This window comes from Heterocephalus glaber, unplaced genomic scaffold (assembly GCF_053883595.1).
Source record: "Heterocephalus glaber isolate CG9 unplaced genomic scaffold, H.glaber_assembly_v1.0 deba00001781, whole genome shotgun sequence".
In the NCBI taxonomy this organism is placed as follows: Eukaryota; Metazoa; Chordata; class Mammalia; order Rodentia; family Bathyergidae; genus Heterocephalus; species Heterocephalus glaber.
The window spans coordinates 4,705,648-4,732,671 of NW_028258467.1; the positions used below are offsets into that span (position 1 = coordinate 4,705,648).

Sequence of the window (27,024 nt, forward strand, 5' to 3'; positions counted from 1 at the left end):
TTCCTATAAGCAATTTACAAGCATCAACCCAGGAATTAAACTAAAAAAGAAAAGACACTTAAGTAAGATGCAACCCCAAATTCCAGCTCAACAAAGGCAAAATCCAAGGAGCAGTGGGGTGGAACAAAGCAAAACCCACCCACCTGGACTCTCTGAAGTGGTGACAACGGAAGTAACAAAGCAGATGAATGAGGCTCTAGGAAAAAAATCAAAGTAGAAATAGTTTCTCAGAAAACTACAGAGTTGGTAACCATAATGAAAGACACGGTTAGTGACTCTTGAGCAGATACACATAAAAATACAGAGAAGCTTAGGAAAATGATGGAAACCATGAAACCCAACATAGAAAAGAAATGAAATCCATAAAACAGATTAAAACAGATATCCAGATTAAAAATTCCACTGAAAGCATACACAGCAGAATGAGCCAATGTGAGGACAGAGTATCAGATATACAAGACAGAATTGCAGTTAGCGACTATGAAAAAGATTTTTTTAAAAAATAGCAATGGACCATGAAAAATCAATCCAACAGCTGCCAGATGATATGAAGAAGAATAACATCTGTGCAAGCAGAAGGATCTGAGTTCCATCCCCGGCACCAAAAAAAAAACAAAACAGAAGAATGACATAAGATTGATCAGAGTCAAGGAAAAAGCAGGAGATAGCACAAAAGACATTTAAAAAACCTGTTCTCAGAAGTAATGGCAGAAAACTTCCCAAGCAGGAAAAAAGAATTTGACATACAGATAAGTGAGGCATATAGAACTCCAATTAGCCATGATCAAGAAAACCTACACCAAAACACGTAATAGTCAAGATTCTTGAAATTCAACACAAGAACAGAATATTAAAAGCTGTTAGAAAAAAGAAACAAATCACCTATAAAGGAAAGCCCATCAGAATTACAGCAGACTTCTCAACACAAACCCTCTAGTCAAGGAAAAGTTGAAGTATTTCAAGCCCTAAAAGAAAACCTCCAACCCAGACTGATGTACTCTGCAAAACTATCTTTCAAAATTGATGGAGAAATAATACACTTCCATCACAAAGAACACACAAAGAAATGCATGACCACCAAACCAGCACTCCAAAATGTTCTCGAGGACATTCCAGAAAGAGATAACAAGGACTACAATTCCATGAACCCCAAAAGAATGAATCCACTGGACAAGGCAAGCCATTAAACAGAGAGGGGAGAAAAAGGAACCAACAACAGGAAAATAACATGACAAGGATAAGTCAATATATACCTGTTATAACCATCAATGTAAATGGTCTCAATTCACCAATCAAGAGAAACAGACTTGCAGAACAGATCAAGTAGAAAGATCCAGGGCAAGGGATTTAGCTCAGTGGTTCCGCGACCTGCCTCAAAAGCACAAGGTCCCAAGTTGGATCCCTGGTACCAAAAAAAAAAAAAGAACCAAGATCCAACAATATGCTGGATACAACAAACACATTTAATTAAGAAGAAATTCAGGGGGCCGGGGATTTAGCTCAGTGGTTCTGGCGCCTGCCTTGCAAGTGCAAGGTCCCAAGGAGTTCGATCCCTGGTACCAAAAAAAAAAAAAAAAAAAGAAGAAGAAGAAGAAATTCAGGGCTAGGGATTTAGCCCAGTGGCACCATGCCTGCCTTGTAAACCCAAGGTCCTAAATTCAATCCCTGGTACCAAAAAAGAAATTTATAGAAAATTTCCTGAAAGTCACAGGATGGAAAATAACACTCCATGTAACAGGAAACTGGAAAAAAGCAGGGGTAGCTATTCTATTTGGAGACAAAGTGGATTTCAAGTCAAGACTGATTAAGAAAGACAAAGACGGTCACTACATCCTTGTAAAGGGAACAATCCAAGAAGAAGAGATAACAATCATAAATATATATGCACCAGGGCCAGGGATTTAGCTCAGTGGTTCCACCGCCTCCCTCGCAAGTGCCAGGTCCTGAGTTCGATCCCCAGTACCCCCCCCAAATATATATACATACATATATATATGCACCAAATACCAGCACACTTAACTATATAACACAAATATTAATGGACATGAAAAATTAAATAAACACTAATACAACTGTAATCAGGGACCTCAATATCCCACTGTCACAAATAGATCAACTAGACAAAAAAAATCAACAAATAAATCCCAGCACCTGGGAGGCTGAGGCAAGAGGATCACCAGGAGTTTGAAGCCAGCCTGGGCTACATAGTGAGTTCAGGGCGAGCCTAAACTACAAAAAGAGAGCCTGCCTCAAAAAACCAAAAAAAAAAAAAAAAAAAAAAAATCAACAAATAAATATCAGAAGTGAACCAAACTTTTGAACAAATGGACTTAGCAGATGTCTACAGTGTTCAACCTCATAACATCAGAATACACATTCTTCTCAGCTGCACAAAGGACGTTCTCCAAAACAGATCACATACTAGCTCACAGAACATGCTTAACTAAATGCAAAGGAGCTGAAATTATTTCATGCATATTATTAGACCACAGTGCAATGAAATTGGAAATCAATGGCAAAAGAAACCACAAGAACTTCATAAACACATGAAAGTTAAATAACACCCTCCTGAACAACCAATGGATCACAGATGAAATTAAAGAAGAAATTAGACAGTTTCTACAATTAAACAATAATGCCAATACCATATACTGAAACTTACGGGATGCAACAAAAGCAGTCCTACGAGGGAAATTTATAGCGATGGATTCCCACATCAGATAAACAGACTGAGCTCAAATAAACAACCTAATGTTGGGCCGGGGATTTAGCTCAGTGGTTTCGGTGCCTGCTGTGCAAGCGCAAGGACCCGAGTTCAATCCCCAGTACCAAAAAAAAAAAAAAAAAAAAACAACCTAATGTTGAACCTCAAGCTTCTAGAAAAAGAAGAGTAAGTCAAGCCAAAAGCTCATACTAGGGAGAAAATTATAAATATCAGAGCAGAAATTAATGCAATGGAGACTAAGAAAATACAAAGAATCAATGAGTTGAAAAGTTGGTTCTTTGAAAGATTAAATGAAATTGACAAACCCTTAGCCAACCTTATCAAAAAGAGGAAAGAAGCCTCAAATCCATGCAATTACAAATGAAAAGGGTGAAATCACAGATCCTGCAGATATCTAGATCATCAATACCTACTTCAAGAATCTATATTCTAAAAAGATGGAAAATACAGAAGAAATGGACAGATTCCTAGATATATATGAATTACCAAAACTGAATAAAGAAGATATAGAAATTCTAAATAAACTAATATCACCCAATAAAACTGAATGTGTAATTAAAAAACTACCGACAAAGAAAAACCCTGGCCCTGATACATCCACTGCTGAATTCTACATGAAATTTAGAGAAGACCTAATGCCACTACTCCTCAAACTTTTTAATGAAATTGAAAGAGAAGCAACACCCAAATTCATTCCTGGAAGCAAGCATTACCCTGATTCCAAAACCAGAGGAGGATCCAACCAAAAAGGAGAATTACAGGCCAATCTCCCTAATGAACATAGATGCAAAAATCCTCAATAACATACTGGCAAACAGAATGCAGCAAATCATCAATGGGTTATACACCATGACCAAGTAGGATTCACCCTAGAGATGCAGGGCTGGTTCAACATAGGCAAATCAATAAATGTAACACACCATATTAACAAGCTAAGGACAAAACCACATGACATCTCAACAGATGCAGAAAAAGGGTTTGACAAAGTACAACACCCATTCACAATAAAACCCTACAGAAACTAGAATAGATGGTCTTTATCTCAATCTGATAAAAGCTATCTATGACAAACCAACAGCCAACATCATACTAAATGGACAAAAACTGAAAGCTTTCACTCTAAAATCATGAAGAACACAAGGATGTCCACTCACCACTCCTATTCAATACAGTTCTGGAAACATTAGCCAGAGCAATTAGACAAGAGAAAAAAATAAAAAGAATAAGGATAGGAAAGGAAAAGTTAAATTATCATTATTTGCAGATGACATGATACTCTACATAGATGCCCCCCAAAACCCCACCAAAAGACTTCTTGATTTAAAAACCAACCTCAGTAGCATAGCTGGGTACAAAGTCAACACTCAAAAATCAATAGCATTCCTGTACACAAATAATGAGCTCACTGAGAGAGAAATTAGGGAAACAACACATTTCATAATAGCATCCAAAAACATTGAAATACCTAGGAATCAATCTAACAAAGGAAGTAAAAGACCTCTACGTGGAAAACTACAATACTCTGAAAAAGGAGATCAAAGAGAATATCAGAAAATGTAAAGATGGGCTGGGGATTTAGCTCAGTGGTTCTGCCACCCGCCTTGCAAGCGCAAGGACCCGAGTTCAATCCCCGGTATCAAAAAAAAAGAAAATGGAAAGATATTCCTTGTCCTTGGTAGAAAGAGCCAATACAGTGAAAATGGCCACAATTCCACAAAACTGTTATACAGATTTAATCCAATCCTGATCAAAATTCCAATAGCATACCTCACAGAATTAGAGAAAACAATCTAAAATTCATTTGGAACCAGAAGAGATCTAGAATAGCAAAGGCAATTTGGGGCAATAAAGGCAAGGCAGGGGGCATCACCATCCCTGACTTGAAATTATACTACAAAGCTACTGTGATAAAAACAGCATGGTACTGGCAAAGGAACAGACCTGAGGCCCAGTGGAACAGATTAAAAGATACAGAAACAACTCAAAACATACTCAGCCATGTTATCTTTGACAAAGGAGGGACGGGGATTTACCTCAGTGGTTCCGGCACCTGCCTCAAAAGCGCAAGGTCCCGAGTTCGATCCCCAGTACCAAAAAAAAAAAACCCAAGACAAAGGAGCCAAACACCTTCAGTAGAAGAAAGATAGCCTCTTTAATAAATGGTGCTAGAAGGACTGACTTTCTACATGCGAAAGATTAAAACTAGACCCATACAAAACAAAAACAAAAACAAAACAACAAAAAACTAGACTCATATCAGGGCTGGAGATTTAGCTCAGTGGTGCCACCGCCTGGCTTGCAAGCCCAAGGTCCCAAGTTCAATCCCCAGTACAAAAAAAAAAGTATAATTGATAATGTGAAATAGGAAGAAAAGGTCTAAAGGGGAAGGGGAAGTGGCAGGAGTAAGGGAGAGGAAAAAAATGGAAACAAAGTCTCTGTAAATAGGGAGGAGTGGAGGGGTTGAAGAGAGGGCAGGGGAATGGGGAAAAAATAAGAACCAAGATATATCATGTAAAGAAAGATACAAGTTCCCAATGATGAATGTCACTGTATCGATTACGTAAAATGTACCAATAAACTAATAAAAAAATAAATAAAATAAATAAAATGTACCGATAAATGTTTTGCTTCAAAAAAAAAAAAAAGAATATAAGAGTCCATAACATTCAGGATGCAATAAAAAATTATAGACATGGGAAAATGAACCACCTACTCAACAGAAGTGTCAATATCCAGGTTTTAGAATCAGAAAAACAATCTTAAAACAGCCTCTACGACAATGCTACAGGACATTAAAGTAAAAAGCACCAAGGATGAAATGTAGAAAAATGGAGACATAAACTATAGCAGAAAGATCGAAAAAAAATTATAGATATAAAAATAAATGATGCTGGGTAATCACAGCAATCCAGAAAGCTGAGGCAGGAACACTGACATTTGAGCCCAGCTTAGGCAACTTAATGAGATCCTGTCTCAAACTAAAAAATACAGGACTGGTGATTTAGCTCAGTGGCACCACATCTCCCTCGCAAGTGCAAGGTTCTGAGTTCAATCCCCAGTACCAAGAACAAAATAAAAAATATAAAAGGGCTGGGGATGTCGCTCAGTGTGCAGGCTCTGGGTTCAATTTCCAGTACTACCTGCACAACCAAAAACAGGTTAATACCCATAAAGAATACATCCAAAAATACATAGGAAAAAGCCAACTAGTCTGAAGAAAACACTGTGCAAAAGAACAGCATTTAGGGCCGGCGATTTAGCTGAGTGGTGTCACCACCTGCCTCGAAAGCACAAGGTTTCGAGTTCAATCCCTGGTACCAAAAAACCCCCACAAAAAAACAAAAGAACAGCATTTATAGACAAGGAAACAAATAGCAAACAATCAACCTATGGAAGAATGACATTCAACTTTATTAGTAATCAGTTAAAAAGCAATTAAAACCATAACTGAAATATCTTGTCATAACATCACACTGACAAACATTTAAACAATCCGAAAGCACCAAGTACCAGCAAGCACATGAGATGCAGGGAACTCTTACAAAGGTAAGAATGTAAATCAGAACCTATTGTGGAAAAGTCACAATTACTGAGTAAAAATGTAAACCTTAAACCTAGCCATTCCTCTCCAAGTTACATGTCCTAGAGAAATGCATGCATTTATGAGGAGGAGGGTATGCACAATCAAGTTCAGATCCTTGTTGTTTATGAAAGCCCTCACTAAAAGCCCACAAGTCAGTAACAACACAGGACAGAGCAAAAAACAAAATGCCAAAACAAAATGGCACAGTGATATATAACAATGACAGGGATTAAAAAAAAAAAAAAACAAAGACAGGGATGAATCATACAAATAGTGTTTCACTGAACTGTACACCTGTCAATGCATTTTCTGAGGTAGTAGCTCACAATGAAACAAACATACATAAAATACCATCCAATGTACAATTATTCCCAAGGAGAGGAGACTGTACCACTCTGTGCTCCATCAGAAGAGGCTGTGAGTCTCCACCAGAACAGTCTGGTTGCCCTGTATGCACAGACTCTCATCTTTGCAAGTCTAGTGAGTATTAGATGGTATTCTATGCATGTTTGTTTCACTATGACAGATTACTTCAGAAAATGCACCAAGATAGGGTAAAAAAGAAATGAAGGAGGCTGGGGATTTAACTCAGTGGCACTGCACCTGCCCCGCAAGCATAAGGTCCTGAGTTCCATCCCCGGTACCAAAAAAAAAAAAAAAAAGAAAAAAAGAAAAGAAATGAAGGTATATTAATACAATGGAGTAAGTAAAGCAGTGAAAACTAATGAATAACAGAGATAAGCTAAAAATCAATGTTGGTCAAAAGCAAGTCACAGCAGAACATACACAGTATGATCTCAACAAACTGTTTATATACAAGTATGTATCTACACACATGCAGAAATACAAGGAAAAGGAAATGAAAGCTATAAAATTCAGTCTTGCAGTCACCTCTGAGCAAGAGAAAGGGAATGCACCACAAAGACATCCAGGACTGGTGTCTTAGGGACAGTAGTGAAAGATCAGTTCTTAGCTGGGTATGGTGACACACACCTTAGTCCCAGCATGCAGGAGGCTGAGGCAGAAGGACTACCAGGGAACTACATAGTGAGATCTTGTCTCAAAAAAAACCAAAAAAGAAAATAAAATCAGTTCTTCACTGCCCATGTCCTTCTATCTCTTGAATTCTGTAATATGCATATCAATAACCTACCTACAAAATAACCTACTTACAAAACTACAGAAGTTAATACTCAGGCTGAGGCAAGAGGATCGCTGCGAGTTCGAGGCCAGCCTGGGCTACATAGTGAGTTCAGGGCCACCCTGAATTACACAGTGAGAGACCTTGCCGAAAAGAAAAGAAAAAAGACAAAAAAAGAAGTTAATACTTATAACAACCACTTAAAAATTTTATCAGAGACACAAACCATGTTTATAGCCTGGGAAAATGTCCCTGAAAAGGAAGAGTAAATGTTTAAAAATATCGATTTTACTCTTTTTTTTTTCTGGTGTTATTGAGGATGGAACCCAGGGCCTTGTACATGCTAAGCATGTGCTCTGCCCAAGCGGAGCACACCTAGTCCAAGTTCATCATTCATATAGTATAATTCCTCCACCACACCCTGTACTGGGGATTCAATCTAGGTCTTCTGCACTGAGCTATATCACCACCCCTCTTAATTTGAGACAAGGTCTCCCTAAATCCCTAAATTCCCCAGGCTGGGCTTAAATTTGAATCCCAGAATGTTGGGATTATGGGTGTACACCACAATATCCAGCTTGTCCTGTATTTTAAATATGATTCCAAGGAAGATTCAGAGAACTTTAAAAAATAATCCAAACTATCTCAAGTTTATATGGAAAAATAAACATGCATGAATAACCAAGCATATTTTGAAAACAAGTACTAGTAGTAACACATGTTAATATAAAGCTACAATATTAATTTCTCCCCTCACTTATTAAAATAAAACAAATTCTAGATGATCATAAAAGTAAAAACAAAAGCTAACAATACTGCAAAATATAAGGAATTTTTGGCCTGGCGTGGTGGCACACACCTGTAATCCCAGCACTCAGGAGGCTGAGGTAGGAAGATTGCTGTGAGTTTGAGACAAGCCTGGGGGACATAGTGAGTTCAAGGCCAGCCTGAACTACACAGTGAGACCCTGTCTCATACCGCAACAACAGCAACAACAACAAAATCCAAAACTCCCCCCAAAAAAACATAAGAGATTTTTCAAAACCAGCTTTATTGAGATATAATTCACACACAATTCATCCAATTAAAGTGTACAATTCAGTGGTCCCCAGTATATTCACAAATTTGTACAACTGTCACTATTATCTAATCCCACATTTACTTTCTCTAAAAAGAAGCCCCATATCCATTAGCACACATTCCTCTTTCCCCTCTCTGCAGGTCTTGTCAACCATTAATCTACTTTCTATTTCTGTGGTTTTGCCTATTCTCAATATTATATATATGCAGAATCACAGAATGCATGGGTGTTATGTTTAACTTCTTTCACTTAACATGTTTATAAGGGTCATCCATATTGTAGCACAGGAAGATAGTGACTTGAGGCAAATAGACTTCTCCATCTCCTTGGCACTAGCTTTGAATAAATCCTTTTTTCTTCTTACCAAAATAAACAGCATCCTTTGATCTGGTCAGCAGCAAGCAACTGAACTTGAGCATATGAACCCAAGTGGCCATAACAGAAGGGTAAGTGAGCTGACCTCACAAGTTATGCAAGAGGATTCCACAGAGAAGTGACATATCTTACACATGAAGCCAATCACATGTTAGAATCTAGCAATACTTCCCCAAGAGGAAACTGTCAAGAATTCTAGATTTCCTGTATGGCTGGATTCCTATAACCACATTCATTCTCCTCATTGTATAAGTCAAGTATTTTCTCAGCTAAATTCATTCATCACTCAACCCCCTCAATTTACTGTCACACTTACCCACACAGCCAACAATATTAAGGGCATCTGCAACAGGGCAGGCTATCAAGAACAGGTTCTATACCTTACACTCAAGCAAAGAAAAGCTCAATGTACTAGAAGTTACAGGAGGAAAGATCAGAGATAATTAAAAGAAATAAACCGAATAAAAATGTTTGTAGGTGAGGAGTAGTACACACCTGTCATACACAACCATTCCAGAAGCTGAGGCCAGAGGATTGGGAGTTCTGGGTCAGCCTAGGCTACAAAGCAAGACCTTGTCTGGGGAAAAAACAAAAATCTGTGGGCTGAAAATTGGCTTACTTTCAAAATGGAAGTGACACTATGATCCAAAGCATGAACTACAAATATTTAAAGACTTTTTCTAGGGGAGCAGGTAGGCAGTCTGAGGATTGAACCCAGGCCCTTCCAGTTGAGCGACACCCCTAGTCCTTTTTTAATTTTTTAATTATGAGAAAAGGTATCACTACATTGCCCAGGCTGGACTAGAACTTGCCTATGATCCTTTTGTCTCAGCATCCCAGTGCTGGAATTGCAGTCATGCACCACCACACCTAGCTTAAAGAGATTTTAGAACATAAACAGTAAGAAAAAACTCTTCTCTTTCCAGATGGAATCTCCTCCCTGCCCCAGCTCCAAAAAAATACTAATCAAACTGCTCATCTGTAACACCTGTGCTAGAAGACCAGAGCAAAACCCTCACTTTCTGAAGGAAAATTATTTTAATGTGGAGTGCAATAGGCAGCCAAACTATACAAGTATGAGGTCAAAAGAGAAACTGTAACCCACAGACTTTTTCTGTAAAGCTAATATTCTGGCAAAACAATATAAATCCCCCAAAGAAGGAAGATATTGGATACAAGTAATAGTGATCAATAAACCAGTAAAGCTTACACATATGATAGATTAACACATATTAAATCATGCAGGGGGGGACTACACCAAAATAAAAAATTTAGATAAGGTGTAAAAAATATGAAGAGGAGCAGGACTCAGTGGTACATGCCTGTAAGCTCAGCTATTCAGGAAACTGAGCCAAGAGTTTCACACGTTCCTAGCCAGGTGTGGTGGTGCATGCCTGTAATCCCAGCACTCGGAAGGCTGAGGCAGGAGGACTGCTGTGAGTGTGAGGTCAGCTTGGGCTTCATAGTGAGTTCAGGGCCAGCCTGAACTACAAAGGGAGACCCTGCCTCAAAAAGCAAAAAACAAAACAAACCAAAACAAAAAACCAAGCTCCTGCCTAGCATGGGCAACTTAGCAAGGCCTTGTTTCAAAGCTAAAATAAAAAAGGGATGGGATGTAGCTAGGTAGTAAAGCGCTTGCCCAGTAGGCACTAGCCCTAGGTTCAATTCTCAGTACTGCCAAAAAAAGAAAAGTGTGAATTCATAGACAATGCATAAATGGCCATAAAACAGAAAGTCTTATTCTCGCTAGTGTCCATGCAAAACAGGTTATCTTTCACAGGGGGCAGGATTTTTTTGTTTTGTTGTTTTGCATTTTAGCACTTCACCAGGCCTTGCATATCTTAAGCTCAGGTTTCCTGGAAGACCAGTTTTGAAAAGACCAAATATCCAGTGTTGGAAAAGATATTATGGAATAGAGTTCTCTCCTTGCTAGTGGAACTATAAATTGATAGACATTTGGGCAGCAATTTCACAATTATCAGCTAACATTTCAAAAATGCACAGGCTCTAAAACATCAATTCTAAAGAAATAGCACACATGTTCATAAAGATTTTAGTATTCATTTCATGCAGCACTGTAATAAAACAACATGAGATAATCTCTGTGTCCAATAGGACGTTAAGCAAAAGATAATATATTCAGCCAGGCACAGTGGTGCACATCTGTAATCCCAGCACTTGGGAGGCTGAGGCAGGAGGATCACTGCGAGTTCAAGGCCAGCCTGAACCACACAGCAAAACAAGCAAACAAATAAACAGGCCAGGGATTTAGCTGAGTGGTTCTGCTGCCTGCCTCACAAGTGCAAGGTCCAGAGTTTGATCCCTGGTACCAAAAACAAACAAACTACATTCATAATACAGAATTGTGTGTTGTCTATAGAAAGCTGCTGGATGCACCTGTACTGAAAGGAAAAGATGTCAAAGGAATGCTTGGGGCGTTAAAAAAATTCAATAGCACATGCATAGTTAACTTAGGCCTTTGTGTGTAAAATATTGCACACGTATATGTAAGTTTATGCAACTGTGCTGTGACAGGTCCCCCGAGTTGGAACCCCCCAACCAGAAGGGAAACGCCCCCAAGCAGACCCGCTACCCGCATCTGCAGGAGCACAGCCACAGCCTCCCCACTTAGCTACAAAGCTGATTCTAGGAAAAATCACAAGAGTACCTACCCACCGCCCTACCGCTCTTATCCCCGTCCTGTTTATCAGTCACACAAGGCCCATCACCCATGCGACTCACCATTTTCCACCTTCTGACCAGTGCCCCCTCCCCTACCTAAACTCCCTCATATCAACCGCGCTCGCGCCCTCCTCTCAGCGCCAATGGTCTTTTCGCCCTTGGCCCGTCTGCTCCCGAAAGGCAATAAACTCTTCGCCAGTTACTTAAACTTTGCCTGCCTCGGTGGTCCCAGTCGTGCCTCAGTCTGACCTTACATGCTGAGCCCAGAAGGTGCACCAACCGATGGTGAACTCCGTGGTTACTCTCGAGTGGAGAGTGAGAAAGCAAAGATTAAGGTCATTTTCTCTCCATTCGTCCTTGTATCTACCAATTCCAGGCTCCGAGAATAACCAGAGTCCACAATCCAGAGCAAACAGGCTCCCTGAGCTCAAATGGCACTGAGCGGGCTCGCAGCTGTGTCCAATGAACGAGGGAACCAAAGAGCAAGCGGCTCGTTAATTACGTGGGGGAAACGGAGAACACCAGCTCCCTCCTCACTCTACTCTTCCAAGCGGAGGACTGCACCTGTTCATCCTGTCCTGACCGGCTTCCACGACCCACCCGCTTCCGGCGACAAGAGGAACCCAGTAGGCAGAAGGCATCCGGGCGGTGGATGCAGCAATGCAGCGCCCAGCTCCGCGGCCGCAGCCGCGCGGGACCCAACGCTCATGCGACACGTGCCACCGCCTCGCGCCTTGCTAAAGAGCTCGGGGCCTCAGAAGGACGTCCGCTGCCCTCACCTCCCGAGACGGCCGCCAGAACCGGAGCTCGTAGCGGAGGCCGCACAGTGCGGCTCCACAGCAGCAGCACCCGAAACTCGCGAGCCATGTCTTCCTCCCTCAGGGGCCAGAGCGCACAGTTGGCTGGGTATGGCTGTGGGCTGGACCATCCTCGGGAGCGGCGCGGAGACGTCACGGAGCGCGCCGGGCTGACCCGGGCTCTGCCTGCTGGGGAGCTGTTGGCCCCACTAACCGTGGGTCCTGGGAGCCGGACCTCCTTGACCTTGGGTCGAGTTATCAAGGGCGACAGTCTTGCGCTCTGAGCCTGAGAACCTCCGACCTGCGCCGCCATCTACAACCTGGGCGTGTGAATCTCTCGAAATGGGGCCAGGTTGATACATGCGTGAGTTGTACACGCGAAGAAGCAGTTACCCTTTCTGTGGTGTTTATGAGTTTCAGGCACAGGCCTAGGCTGCTGGAAAGCTTCCTAAAGAGGCCAAAAGCTAAGACAATGACAAAAGAGATTCCAGGCTTGACTTGTCTATACCTAAGCGTGAAGTCAGTAACCAACACCACCAGCAGAACTGGGCTTTGTGTTTAATTGAGAGCTTCTCCCTTTTAAAAGTTAGTGTCTGGTTGGAGATTCAGACTGATACAGGGAGAATAGATGTAACTCCCAAATGTACTAGATGTTAGAAATGCAAGTTCGTGTTCTGTAAAATCGGAGAATAAATTCTAGGAATAATGGAGATTAAGAGTAGGAAAACTTTATTGAGAAAAAGATAGGTTCTAAGAGAGACAGAAGGGGGACCTGCCGACCCTGCTTCTCAAAGGTGTTTTATGGGACAAAGCCTGAGGCGGGTTCAAGGTGGGACAAAACTATAGTTAACTAGTAAGATTGCAAGTACAGTTGCTTAGGTAATACTGATCCAATGAGAAATCACAAGGTGGACAAAACTATGATCAACCAATAAGACTATGACAAGTATAGACTCTTAGATAATATTGATTTAATGGGGATCAAATGGGGAAGCAAGTCACATAGCAAGTGTACAAGGAACTGAGCAAGGATTTTCAGGAAGAGGTGGGTCAGGGATCTTTCCTGGAAGTTCTTGGTCCCCCACCCAGGTGATTGATACCTAGAATATCAATCACTGCTATATATCCTATGTGGGTATGGTAGTTTCTCTCCTTTTACAATGCTGGTCTTCAGTGAGTGTAGCTTGATTGTCCTCCATATTGGCTCCTTGACTGTCCTACATGTTGACTGTCCTCCATGTTGGCTCCTCACAGGCCAGTCCTGTCTGCCTACAAGATAACTAGTTAACTTACCTATCTCTTAACACTTGGTCCTAACCCTGCAGTCACATTTTATGCAGATTATCCTGTGTGGCCTCAACCATGGAGTAGAACCCAGATAGGTCTATTTAGATAAATTCTCAGGTAATTCTGAGGCATACTAAGGATTTGTGGCCGTGGCCACTTTAAATAATTGTACAAAAACATAGTTTCTTGAGGGCTAGCATTGTAGCTTAGTGGTAGAGCACTAACCTAGCATGTGTGATGCTCTGGTGTTCTATACCTAGAGATTGTAAGGAGGTTCTGCAAAAAGAAAGATCCAAGACAGTGCCCCTGGGGTCCTGGACAGAGCTGGGTTGTTGGGAGAGGGTGTGTCCAGAATACTTGCAGTTTACAGGTGACAAGGATGACCACAGACTTCCTGATTTAAGTAACAGAGAGGAAATGGAAAGGAGTGTGCAGATTTGGATGAAAGAGTAGTCTTGTCTCCTGGATGACTCTGCCAAGCTCCCATTTGGTACTGGCTTCCACTGTGTCAGGCCCCATCCTACATAGCCAGACCTCATTATCCACCTCATTCAGTGTCACCCAGTGGTATCCCCTGAACTCTTAAAATCAATTCCAAACTCCTATCTCAAGTCCACAGGTCCCACACCACCACTGGGCCTGGGTTCCCTACTAGGATGTCCCACAGCCATTTCCCAGGGGAAATGAGAGGTGTCTATCATATATTTCATTCTTTTTCCACTCCACTCAGGAAATAATCTAAAAGAGCTGACACACTGATCTGTGGGACACTAGGTATGTCTTCCAGAGACTTCAGGAAGGGTAAATATTTGGCAAAGGGAAAATCTGAGCTTCTGACAAGGATGAGGGTGAGACAGGAAGGGCCCAGGCTCTATGGAGGAGAAACTTCTCAGGTTTCAAACTAACCTGGGCTCTCCTGTAGCCTTTCCTTGCTCAGGAAACCAAAATTTGGAACTCAAAACATCTCTCAAGGGTTGGAGACAGTGAGAAATACCTTCCAGAAATCTGAAGGCCAGCTGCAGTCTAGTCCCTGTGGTTCAGTCCTTCCTGATGACACTAATCCTGGCTAATACCTCTCAGATACCTCTTGCTTGACCTAGGACCCTTCCTTTGGCCTATTCAATTTCCCAGCTTTGAAGGCATGGGAACAATGCTACTGTCTAGTACCCAAGTTTCAGTGTATTCCTTGTTCTCCCTTCCCCACTCCAGAAAGGGGCACAAAATCTTTCTCTTCTCAGGTCCCCACACCTGTGCCAAGGTCAGAGGAATCCTGGGCAGAGTAAGAGGTGACAATGGAGGAATCCTGGCTGGTGGGAAAAACAGGGAAAGGACCCACAGCAGCTGTGACAGGAACACCTCTCAGCCACCTTCCCAGACTCCACACACAGGCTCCTAAGGGCCAGTGGACATGGATTTTCACTCTAGCTTGGGACATCTCTTAAATATCACCACTAGCCAGGGGCGGTGGTATACACCTGCCTGTAATCCCAACACTTTGGGCAGCTGAGGCAAAAAGACTACAAGTTTGAGCTCAGCCTGGGCAGTTTAGGGAAGATTGTCTCTAAATAAATATATGGCCTGAGATGTAGCTGCGTGCCATGGACCTAGGTTCCATCCTCAGTACTGGAAAAAAAATCACCACCTACCTCAAAGATACTTCCATCTGAACTTCATGGGCATGCCCATCTACATTTTTTTTTTTTTTCCGAGACAGGGTCTTGCTATGTCATCCAGGCTGCTCAAACTCATGGTGATCCTCCTGCCTTAGCCTCCAGAGTGGTGGGATTATAGGTGTGTGCCACCATGCCCAGCTCCTGTACACATTTTAAAAACTATTTTGCAAGAGGCTTCCTTGTTGTAGGCCCAGGGCCATGGGATGGACGAGCAGAGCCTGTAAAGCCCATAGCAGTTTCAACCTTCTTGCAGGCACTGGGCAGAGGGCAGACTAGGGCCACTACACCAGGAGCATGATGCTGTGGTCACCAAGTTGACAAATGTTAGCCTAACATTCTTTTTTTCTCCAATGTCAGTCAATTAGCAGTAGATCAAGGAGGTATGCTGATTCCAAAGCCTTTGTAAGGATGTAGTTACCACTATCTATGTAATGCCTGAGGAGTTTTTTTTTTTTTTAACCGGAGATCAAACCCAGGACCTTGCACTTGTGAGGCAGGGGCAGTGCCACCTGAGCTAAATTCCGGGCCCATGAGCAATTTTTTTTTTTTGGTACCGGGGATGGAATTTGGGACCTTGTGCTTGCGAGGCAGGTGGTGGAACCGCTGCGCTAAATCCCAGGCCCCGCCTGAGGAATTTCTGTCACGGTGATTCTATTTTCCCAGGTCCTTCTGGTGGGAAGTTGGGCAGCAGGGGTTCTGAAAGTTGAACCAAACGGCTCTTCTTTGAGCCCAGAGCAAGAGCAAGGCTCAAGCCAGGCACCTTGCTGTGCTCTCCATGCTCTGTGAACTCTCCCAAGTCACTTACCTGACCATTTTCCTAATTCACAGGGCAAATGAGTGAAATCCATTTAAATAGCATGTTATAAATTACAATGCTTTTCCTACTTGTTTTCACTTTATTACCCGCGAGGAAGCAGAATTTGGGAAGCTCTTTTAAGTTTAAGGCCAAGGCCCTTGCTTAGGGCTATGCCATCAGGGAATTGTTCCTGAGTTCCTTCAACTTTTGAGGCCTCAGGCCCATACTTCCTAATCTAACCTCTCCAGTCTTTTCCTAATTCCTTGAAAAGCACCTGCAATACCAGGGCTTTGTGCATGCTAGGGAAGTACTCTACAACTGAGTTACATCCCAGGCCCACTACAACATTTAAGGTGTTTTATAACCATCTCTTCCCTTTGAATTATTTTAGTGAATAGTGACACAGCCAATAGAATCCTGGTAATTCCTCTGTAAAAAGATAGGAGCTAGTGCACATCTGTAATCTCAACTACTCACGAGGTTAGGGTAGGCTTACAAATTCTAGGCCAGCTCGAGCAATAAAGAAATTTAAAGGACTGGGAATGTAGCTCAGTGGCACCGTGCCTGCCTGGCGAGCGCAAGGTCCTGAGTTTGATCCTTGGTACTGCAGAAAAAAAAAAAAATTTAAAGCCAGGTGTAGTGCTACACATATGTAATCCCAGCAGCCTGGGAAGTTGATGCACGATTCCAAGCTTGAACCAAGTCTGAGCAATTTAGTGAGACTCTTGTCTCAAAATTTTCTAAAAGGGCGAAAGATATAATTCACTACGAAGGCCCTGGCTCAATCTCCAAAAAACCAAAAATTTAAAAAGGAGGCCCAAGGATGTAGCTCAGTAGTAGAGTGCTTGGTTAGCATTTGTCAGGCCCTGGGTTCAATCATCAGTACCTGTGAAAGTAAAAAGAAAAAAGAGGGCCGGGGATTTAGCTCAGTGGTTTCACCGCCTGCTGTGCAAGCACAAGGACCCGAGTTTGATCCCTGGTACCAAAAAAAAAAAAAAAAGATGTGAGCCCGACACAGTAGTGTGCACCTGGAGTCTGAGGCAGGAGGATTTTTAGATTTTTGTTTTTCTGAGACAGGGTCTAAGTAGTCAGGTTCGCCTTGAACTCACTATGGAGCCCAGGCTGGCCTTGAATTTGTGGCAGTCCTGTCTCAGCCTCCCAAATGTTGGAATTACAGGCATAAGCTACTATGCCTGGTTGGATTTCTAGATTCTTGAGCCCAAAAGTTTGAAGCAGCAAGACCCAGTCTCCTCATACCCCCTCAAACTCTTTAATGAAACTAACCTGTTTGCCCATCCTTATTATGTACCATAAAATTATACACAATCAATGAACATGAAATTAACACATAATATCCCCACGAGGCTGCCATATATCTTTTAGGGTCCCAAATAGACTTTGTTATTCCTATAGGTTCCCACACATCTGCTACAGTACTGTGGTTGTAGCTCCTAGCACACCTTTCGTGTTGAAATTCCTGGCAGCACAATGACTACCCACCAGTAATCAGTATCTTAATGAGAGCATGGTTTTTTTTAAACAGAAGCTTATTTTACCACAGAATGCTAAAACTACATTTTGGTTCAAATGAAATCTTTGGCTCCATTTTATAGCAATTAAAACAAATAGAAAGTTACATATCTCCACCCTGAAAGCTAAAGAAGCTGAAGACATGTTGTCTAGAGACATCCCAGTCTTAAGAGCTTAAATTCTAGAAATTCAAATACAGTGTCAAAGGCATGCTCAGTTGAGACAAACTCAACCAATCTTCAGTTTGTCACTAGCTGCTGTGCTAAGGATCATTAGCCAATTGGAACCATCTTTGAATCCAAGCAGTTTTACCAGCTTTTATTATAAACACCAGCACATTTCAAGTTCCCTCTTTTTAATCACAAATATAGGAATTTTTTCTTCTCTTAAGTATACAGCATGAGACGCAGCATCTGGGCTCTCCAGCTTACAGAAATTTCCTTACGACAAGCTTAGGGTTTGTATCCACAGCCCACACCCTTTGCCACATCCTCTGCCATCTGGATTGCTCAGAATGGTTGCATAGGACGCAGACTCCAAAGAGGATGAGGTTGGTACAGAGTTTTGAATTCCAGGATGACCTGAAAGAGATGTCCCCACTGCCCTCAGTAAAAGGATGTATGTTGGATATTGCCTTCTAAGCGAGGGCTTGGGATCTGCTTTTTGTTGGAACACGTGGCTCAGGACTTCCTTGATGGCGGAAAAGGAGATTCTCAAAAGGACAGTAAATGTGCAATGACCCAGCAGGTTGAGCTAGGACAGATCTCCACTGGAGGGCATGACCATGCTTTTCAGTTTGGGGATGGTCTTAAAATTACCTGATTTAATAATCCACATTTCAAGTCAAGATTCAAAACTGCTGAAATGACATTGCAGCCTTCTAATTTCCTTGAAAGCTTCTTCAAGTTTAGATTCCCAAATCAAGTAACATGTATTTTGAAAACACTCCTGTGAACGTAAGGACCAAGGAGTAGCTATGTGGGCCATGATTTTTTAACTTAACACCACGACCCCTTCACCCCATCTAGACCACCTTTCGGTTGGTTAAAGTTGGGGGGGGGTGCATAGAGGCTGCCATTCAGCTCCCGTTGATGGTCTTTGATGGTCTTTCTCTTAGATTACAGCACTCTCAAGCTTTTGTCACCTGCTCAATAAGGGCACCATTAAATGGACCCTGCCAGAGGGTGGGATCATAAAGCATTTATCACTTGGTGGACCCACCTGGCCTTCGTGAGCTCCCCCGCTTAGGCCACAAGGGACAGACTGATAGAGGTATCCTTCCTATGGAACGAAGGATAGCTTTTATCCTGGGGGAGTGGGCAGTCAGGAACCACCTTGAGTCCCTAGAGCACCCTTTACATCAATTCTGGGACTAGTGTATAGAAAGGCGAGTCTGCCTAAAGGGCAGAAGCCCTCCCCCCAGAGATGGCTGGCTATACAACAGAAGACAGTATCAGGGAAGTGGGCTGGAAGCACAGTGCTCTTTCAGACCCATTGGTGCCCCTTCCAGTGTGGGTGAAATTCCTCTGTGTGCATCAACCACAAGGTTGACACTGATTGGCTGCCTTAGTCTCTGGGAAGGAAGGAAGCCCTCAAGGTGGCCACTGGCTTGATTCCCAGGTGCCACTGCCATTGCCACTGCGACCGCAGCCCCGGCCTCTCCATTCTAGGCGAACAATCAGAATCATGTCTTACAAAGAACAGACTCCAAAAATATATATAAATAAATAAAAACCTTAAACATTCTTACAGGGATCTTAAAGAACAGAATACATGTTAAAAATTTCAGTAATTTATATCAATTTTAAGTGATACTTTATATACAATGGGGAAAAAAACCACATGCATAGTCCAAATACAATGTTGAAAACAGCATTTTCATAACAAAAAACCCCCAACACTAAGTGTTAATACCATGTACATGAATTCAAGAAGGACCACCCTTTTTGTCTGTTGCACACAGTTTATTTAACAATATGATATAAGAAATGAGTTGGTACTTTACCATTCTATACAGTGATTGAATCTTCTTGAATTTTCTTATTTATAGTAATTATAGCGCTTGCATGATTTACACTAGAATTGCTTTTCCTCATTTCAAGTTTCACATAGAAGAAAGAAAAGAATGCTTCTTCTCTATTAACATTAGCATGGTCTAAGAGTGATCATCCCTATTTTTGTCTAAAACCAGTTTTATCAGAGAAACAAAGCAACAATTTCTACATCTGCAAGACAAGAGTTTGGCTTAAGCCAGCATGTATAGATAGATGTGTGTGGGTGTGTACGTGTGTGCACGCCAGAGTCAATTCCTATCGTCCAGGGGTAATACTTGGAGACGCCCACAGAGTTCACTATAGAAAAAAAATCTTCCCGCAACGTCAGACAGTTACCGGGATACATTATAAGATGCATTATTTCAGGAACCAGTTTCTGAATATTATTTTTCTTCTCACTTAAACATAAGTGTTTAAAGTCTTGAAAATACAAATAAAAAATATGAATATAATGAACTTGTTTTTCCCCTTAAAAAAAGGCATGAGTCACCAGCAATGACAAAAAAAAAAATCCAAACAAGTCCCCCTCCCCCTAAAACAAAAACAAAATGAAAAAAAAAACAAACCCCCAAAAACAAAAACTAACAACAAAAAGAGAGACCAGATATTTAAATCAACTGGTTTTTAACAAAAAAATATATTCTTTGTATTGTTTCTTTAAACATCAATCCACCCTTCCATGGCTTGGAAGTCACAGTTCCATCTAGGAATAAAAAGAGCCTAGATGCCTGGATTTTCAGTACAAAAGGTCCAAGAACATGGGGAAAAAAAGTGATGCTCTCATAATGCTACAAACCCTCCACAAACTTTTCTAGCGTGTCTCCCGTGGTGTCACCAACCAGGGACAGTTCGCTGGACAGTGCGCTCCTATTGGGGGTGTTCAGCTGGGGGAGCATTGCACTCTGTTCAGGGTTCCCCAGGTGTCCCTGATCCATGGAGCTGGCCATGGTGACTGCGAGTCCGGGGTGGGGGGAACCAGTCTGGGGTGAGACATGGTGAGGGGAAGGCTGGGGCTGTATCCGTGGTGATGGGCTGGAATGTGGAGGTTGGGATTGGGGACGCGGAGACTGGACAGGGGCTGGAGACCGCACCTGGTTACTAAGGGATGTGGCGATCTGCTGGCCAGGGAGATGCGAGGCCTGAGGCTGTCCTGAGAGCATGTGCTGCTGGGGGCTCATGGGGTTTGGCTGGCCTGGGGACCCAATCTGCTGCTTCATCTGTTGTTGCTGCAGAATCCGCTGCTGCAGGGCCTGCTGGATGTTGGGGGTACTATCTGCCCCCAGCCCAGGCTGCCCCATTTGGCCAAGCTGTCCCATCTGAGCGGCCATCTGGCCCATGGAGCTGCCCTGGATGGGAAGATGCTGCTGCATGCGCTGTTGCTGCATGGCTGGGGCGTAGCCCCCAGGTCCTTGTGGCTGTTGGAACTGGCTGTGCCCAGCCATGGCCCCAGCCATGCTGGTACTGCCTTGCTGCTGCTGCTGCTGCTGCTGCTGCTGCTGCTGTTGCTGCTGCTGCTGCTGCTGGAGCAACTGTCTCCTCAGCATCTCTCGGTACTGGGGATTCATACTTGCCATGTTGGGGTTGTGTCCTGGGTTCATGATGTTCAGGGCCTGGCCCTGGGGGTTTAGGCCTCCCATTGCCTGCTGCTGTGGAGGCACACTGGGCCTCGGCACACCAGCCTGCATCGTATTCAGGTTCTGCATGCTGGGCTGCTGGTGCATGCTGGGCTGGGACTGCATGCCGGGCTGGGACTGGAGGCCAGGCTGGGGCTGCATGCCAGGCTGGTTGGCCACATACTTGGCTGTGCGCTGTTTGATGAAAGCTGCCATTAGCTGCGGATTTGACTTGAGGATATTCAGCACCTGCTGCTGCTGCTGAGGGGAGCTGGGTGACTTCAGGGTCCGCAGCAGGTCCTGCAGGGCACTGGGTGAGATGCTCCTGGGAGGCTGCACGCTGGGCATCCGTGACCCGGCCACTGCAGCTTGAGCCTGCATGGACATCACAGGCCTGGGCATGCCTGCTATTGTCTGTTGCTGGGGGATTGGTGCCTGCTGCCACTGTCCAGGCTGTATGCTGGGCATGACAGGCCCACTGACCTGGCTGGGTCGGGGCACACTCAGGCCCACAGGGGCTATCTGACTTCCTGGGGTCCCCATGCTTGTGCGCCCAGGGGGCATGCCATTGTTGATATTCACTCGGTACAGGTGCTGCTGCTGCTGGGCTTCACGCTCTATCTGCCGGGCTGCTTCCACTGCTGCCGGTGGGGGTTGGGCAGGGGGTGGGGGGGCCTGCACCTGGTTAGTGGGCTTTCCAGCGGACACTGTCATGGGGGGCTGAGTTCGGGTCACACTGGGGAAGCCAGCTGGTGACATGCTCACGGGTGAGGGCTGGGGCTGGGCAGGGGGCTGTGGTGTTTGGGGTGTGCTGGGCTGCTGTGTGGGGGTCCCGGGCGGTGCTGAGGTAGGAGAAGGCAAACTCTGCTGAGGCACGTTGCGGGTGTTCATGGTAGCCATCCGCCGGCGCATGAGCTGGGCCTGCTGCAGGCGGTGCTGGATCTGCTGCTGGCGGAGCTTATGTTTGATGTTGAGGCAGAAGGGCACAGGGCATTTGTTTTCTTGGCAGTGTTTGGCATGGTAGCAGCAAAGAGCAATAAGCTGCTTGCACACTGGGCAGCCTCCATTGGTCTTACGTTTGCAGCCCTTGGTGTGCTGCACAACTCGCTTCATCTTCTGGCAGGATGGCAGTGAGCAATTGGCATTGCGGCACTGGCAGGCGTGTACCAGGGACTGGATGCAGCGTTGGATGCTCAAACGTCGGGACTCCTGGGGGCTCTTGGACTGTGACTCACCCTGGCTGCTGCCCTCATCGTCCAGCCCCAGCCCCCACTTCACCATCTTATGGGTGTGGCTCTTTGTGTTGTAGCAGTTGATGCAAAGGTCATAGTCCTGTAGACAAGAAAAGAGGACAGGCCAACATAAGCACAGGGCCCAGGAAGACCAGATACCTTGGTTGCCCCTACCCATCACTGGGTCTTAGCTTGGGCCTAATCTTGCTCTTGGTCACACACAGGATGCAGTGTGTGCCTAAGGCTCCTAAGCAGTGGACACTGGCCCCCTCTTTCACTCTGCTGTGGAAAAGCATTAATCGGTCCCTGCACATCCCTCTGATCCTGCATCCACACTATGAAGCCTGAGAGTGAAAAGGTAAGGGATGCTGAGGCCATTTTCTCAAAGTGCCACCAGAGGCAGAGGTGAGTCTTCCCAGGAAGAGGGGACAAGCTAGCCAGAGAGTGTCAAATGGTTCTTCCCCATCACAGAAGCCCAAATGCTGAAAACTGCAACAGAAAATGAAGCACTGTATCTGAAGAATGGAAGCCTAGGATCAGGTCTGAAAACTGTGGTCACAAAAAGGACACGAAACCCTCAGCAACAGGAAAGCAGTAAGAGAACAGAGGAAGATGAAGATGGCTAGAAAAAAGGGAGCGAGGCATTTAAAGATGGACAAAGAAGGAAGAACCAGGCAGGCACAAAGGCAACCTCCATCATGCCAGGACCTGTCAAGATACCACAGATCAAGGCAAGCTGTCTGTGGGGCAATGACTGTGGATATCCTGGGAGGAAGGAGATGACAAGTGGGAAGTGTGGGCTCTGTGACACTGTCTGTAGAAAAGGACCCAGAGGGCTTGGCACAACCTCACACACAAGCTTAAGGGGCAGTGTCAGCCATTCAATAGTGTGACCCAGGGCCGAGAATTTATCTCAGTGGTACCTGGCAAGTGTGCAAGGTCATAAGTTCAATTCCTAGTACCTGAAAAAAATAGTGTGGCCCAAATCTTTACACTGAGGAGCCAGCAAGCCTGTCATCTGGTCCATCGGGAACAACCAAAGAAGGGCCTAAACCAAAGGGCAGAGGACATTCCCTAATCCCTTAGCAAGACAAGAGCTGGGGTCACAAGGAGGAGGTAAATGGGTCAGAATTCCCACAAAACCAAAGTGCCCCTCAGTGCCTCTCTGCATACCTGACCGACCAAGACCGTGGCTGTCCTGGAGACTGCTCCTCTGGAGCCCTACAGTTAGGCTAGTTTGGCACTCAACAGGCCTATAGCTGTGCTGGCTGCAGAGCAGGAATTAATGAAACATAGGGAAGAAGACAGTGAGGTCTTCTGCCACATGACCAGCTCCTAATCCTGGGAAGGTCAGCATAAACACTGCTGTGCACAGATGTGAACTCTGGCATCCTGAAGCTGTTTGGTCAGAATCCTAGTGCTGTGCTGAGACCTACCTCACACACAGTGCAGTGCCAGCGCGTCTCCACATGGTGTTTGCATTCATTACAGGTATAGACGAAGCGATCCTGGCCCTGTGTATGTAGTTCCACCAGCATGCACAGTGTGGACCACTTGGAGCGGCGCAAGGAAGAAAACTCCCAGTGCTTGTCTCTGGCCAGAGTGAGGAAAGCATCACGCCCATCCATGAGGTCACAGCTCAGCAGTGGGTCAGGGTCCACAATTGGGGGCAGAGTGTTGATGACAGGCCCAGCATGCAGGTGAATCACAAAAAAGACCTGTAGAGAGGATATGCATTAGTCCCAAGGAGAAGGGATGGAGTACAGGGCCACCTCCACCTGAAGAACAAGAGGGCAACTGAACCTAAAAGGTGCTTAATGGCTCCTCGGGATGAAATGGAACTGGTGAAAAATCACGCAATATCATCAAACTAGCTAGTTCTGCCTACTGGGGGTAACCCTCCTTTCACCACAGATCTGCACAAGAAACCCCAGGACAGCTGGACTTGAGTATTCTCCCTTCTCCTGGCCAGAGGCAGAACTGATACCTCTCTTGGGCCCTAAGCATTGATAGTAACTCCTATCTGGCCCATGCCACTACCTCTTTGTGTTTCTCCATGGTGGCATAAAGCTTCTGGGACAGGTCGTTGGACACATTGGGCATGCTGGGCTTCTTCTTATTGGCGCGGCTAATGCTGCTTTTATTCTTGTTGGTCTTCTTGTTGTTCTTTTTCTTGGCATTCTTGCTGTCACTCTGACTGCCCTGCAACCACACACAAAGTCAGAAAGGGCAGCTTCCTCTCCCAAGCCTGATGTTGACACCCAGCTCCCAGGCTGTGGAGTTCCAGGAAGCCCAGCTTAAGTCAGGGAACCAAGAGGCTACATGCTACCTTCTGAAGGGTTAAGGAAAGGCAGTGCAATGGCAGCAGGGTCTGTACTTAGCCAGGCCTGGCCATGTCACCTACCTCTCAAGGGAAAGCAGATGCTAGTTCAGAAACTAACAAATTGGGAGACTGAAAGTTTTACACTGGTCTTCATTGTTCCATTAGACACTAGACATGTTATGTCCCCTCTTGCTTTCTCAATAGCTTGCTGTGCTTTGAGAAGGGCTCCAAACACCCACAGAGCTATATGTTTTCAACAGAGGACAAAAGAAAGGTAGAAATGGGGGAAATCACACTGGTAGAAGCTGGGACTCACAAGTGGCCCTTCTAGATCTCACTAAAGGCGTGCATGAGGGCAGGACACCTCCCTAACCCTGCTGCCTCTTGGTAAGTCTATTAACCCACTGTTAGCAATTCAAATTCTTGGCCAAAGTCTACAAGTCTCACTCCTCAGTTCAAATGAACCTACTCTGGAAATGATTCATGATTATCATTTCTTTATAATTCAATGTAGAAAAGCTACCCAGACCTGGTCCAGAGAACATTTTTTTTGAATCAGGATCTCCTGTAGCCCCAGGTGGCCTTGAAATTGTGATCCTAGTGTTTCTCCCTCCCCAGTGCTGGATTACAGGATTACAGCAAGAATTGCCATGCCTGGCATTATTATTATTTTGATTTGGTAACTGGGAATGAAGCCTAGGAACTCATGCATGCTAGGCAAGTGCTCTACTACTCAGCTACCTCCACAGCCCAAGAACTTCATTTTAATCAGAGGAGACAGCCTCTGAGAACAGGGAAGGAGTGTCCATTTGGAGGAAGATCAACTCTATCCACAACAAGGAGCTGGAGAAACTGCAGGTACCAAGAGAAGTTTGAGGAGATGTGACAAAATGCCATGTGGGGTCTTAGACTGGACCTTGGAATAGAAAAGGGGGACTGCTGGGGATTTAGCTCAGTGGTATAGTCGCCTGTCTCGCAAGTGCAAGTTCAATCCCTGATACAAACCAACCAACCAAACAAAAGAAATGAAAAGGGGGATTAAGGAAAAACTGAGTATGGACTTAATAAAATTGAAACTCTACTCAGTTTTTCTATAAGCCCTAAAACTGTTCCAAAAAATGAAGTCCACTTTTAAGAAATTATAAAAGAAATACAATCACAGAATAAAATTTAGAAAATACAGCCCCAAACTGAAAAGGTTTTTCTTTTTTGTTACCTAGAGCAATAGCACTTTGGTTTATTTTTCCCTTGCAATTGTACCTATGCATGTGTTTGTCTCTGTGATTTTTCTTTCCCAATGTTGGATCCTGACCGTCATCCAACCCCCAACACTATTCCAAATACTGCTTCATCTCCACAAACTTGAGAACTTGATTTTTTGGTACCAGGGATTGAATTCAGGACCTTGCACGTGCAAGGCAGGCGATGGCACTACTGAGCTAAATCCCTGGCTTGAGAACTCGATTTTAATGGCAAAGTAGCACTCCACCCTGTAAGGACCCTAAATGAAATTCACCCCACTGTGAAGTTCTGAGTGCCCCTGAGAAGAGTGAATCTTAACCCAGAGCATCTAAACTGGACAGGAATAGTGAGTCTCCCTGCCAACAACCCCCATCACTGCACCCTTCCTACCACATCTGAGTTGCTGGTGTATAGTCGAGGCTGGCTCAGACATGAGACCCTCATTTATCTTGAATTTCTGGACAGCTTCATTGCCACTCAGCCAGAATTCTCCCTCAGAAAGTAGGGCTCTCCTTCCAGTTGTGGGGCTGACTTTCAGGAAGGAGCTCAGTGATCAGGACTCTGACTCTAGCCCAGCACTAGTGGCTCCTACAGATCAGCAGGTTCCTCTTCCTGAAGTAACTCCATCTTTGCCCTCTGCAAGCCCACATACATAGTTCTGATGTCCCCCTCCCTGGTCTGTGTTTGGAGTAGTCAGTCACCTGGTCTCTTCTGCACTGAACACTTGAGTTGGCCACTGTAACCCTCCAACCCCTCTTCCAAGGCTGGCCTGAATGTGAGTCTATCCAACTTCCCACAAAATCCCTCTGAGCCTTCCAATCACTAAGTTACCAAACCCTGATGAGGAGAAAGGTAGGATGATGGATCAGCCTTGGGCAGTCCAACAAGAG

The 27,024-nt window shown here is 44.3% G+C and overlaps 2 protein-coding genes across 5 annotated transcripts in view; both read right to left on the reverse strand.

Annotated features, from left to right (window-relative positions):
• Trap1 (TNF receptor associated protein 1) overlaps positions 1-12,712 on the reverse strand; it is a 53,139-nt gene extending 40,427 nt beyond the window's left edge. For both annotated transcript variants that reach the window (XM_087202979.1, XM_004864762.4), the window contains exon 1: positions 12,367-12,712. In XM_087202979.1, the coding sequence (XP_087059105.1) occupies positions 12,367-12,697 (331 nt within the window). In that variant the 5' untranslated portion in view covers positions 12,698-12,712. The remainder of the gene's footprint in view (positions 1-12,366) is intronic.
• A 5,249-nt stretch (positions 12,713-17,961) lies between these two features.
• The window catches only part of Crebbp (CREB binding lysine acetyltransferase), a 138,517-nt gene continuing 129,454 nt past the window's right edge, over positions 17,962-27,024 (reverse strand). For all 3 annotated transcript variants that reach the window (XM_004864767.4, XM_004864766.4, XM_087202974.1), the window contains 3 exons: positions 24,610-24,771; positions 24,006-24,287; positions 17,962-22,669 (listed from right to left, as the gene is read on the reverse strand). In XM_004864767.4, coding sequence (XP_004864824.2) covers positions 20,513-22,669; positions 24,006-24,287; positions 24,610-24,771 — 2,601 coding nt within the window. In that variant the 3' untranslated portion in view covers positions 17,962-20,512. The remainder of the gene's footprint in view (positions 22,670-24,005; positions 24,288-24,609; positions 24,772-27,024) is intronic.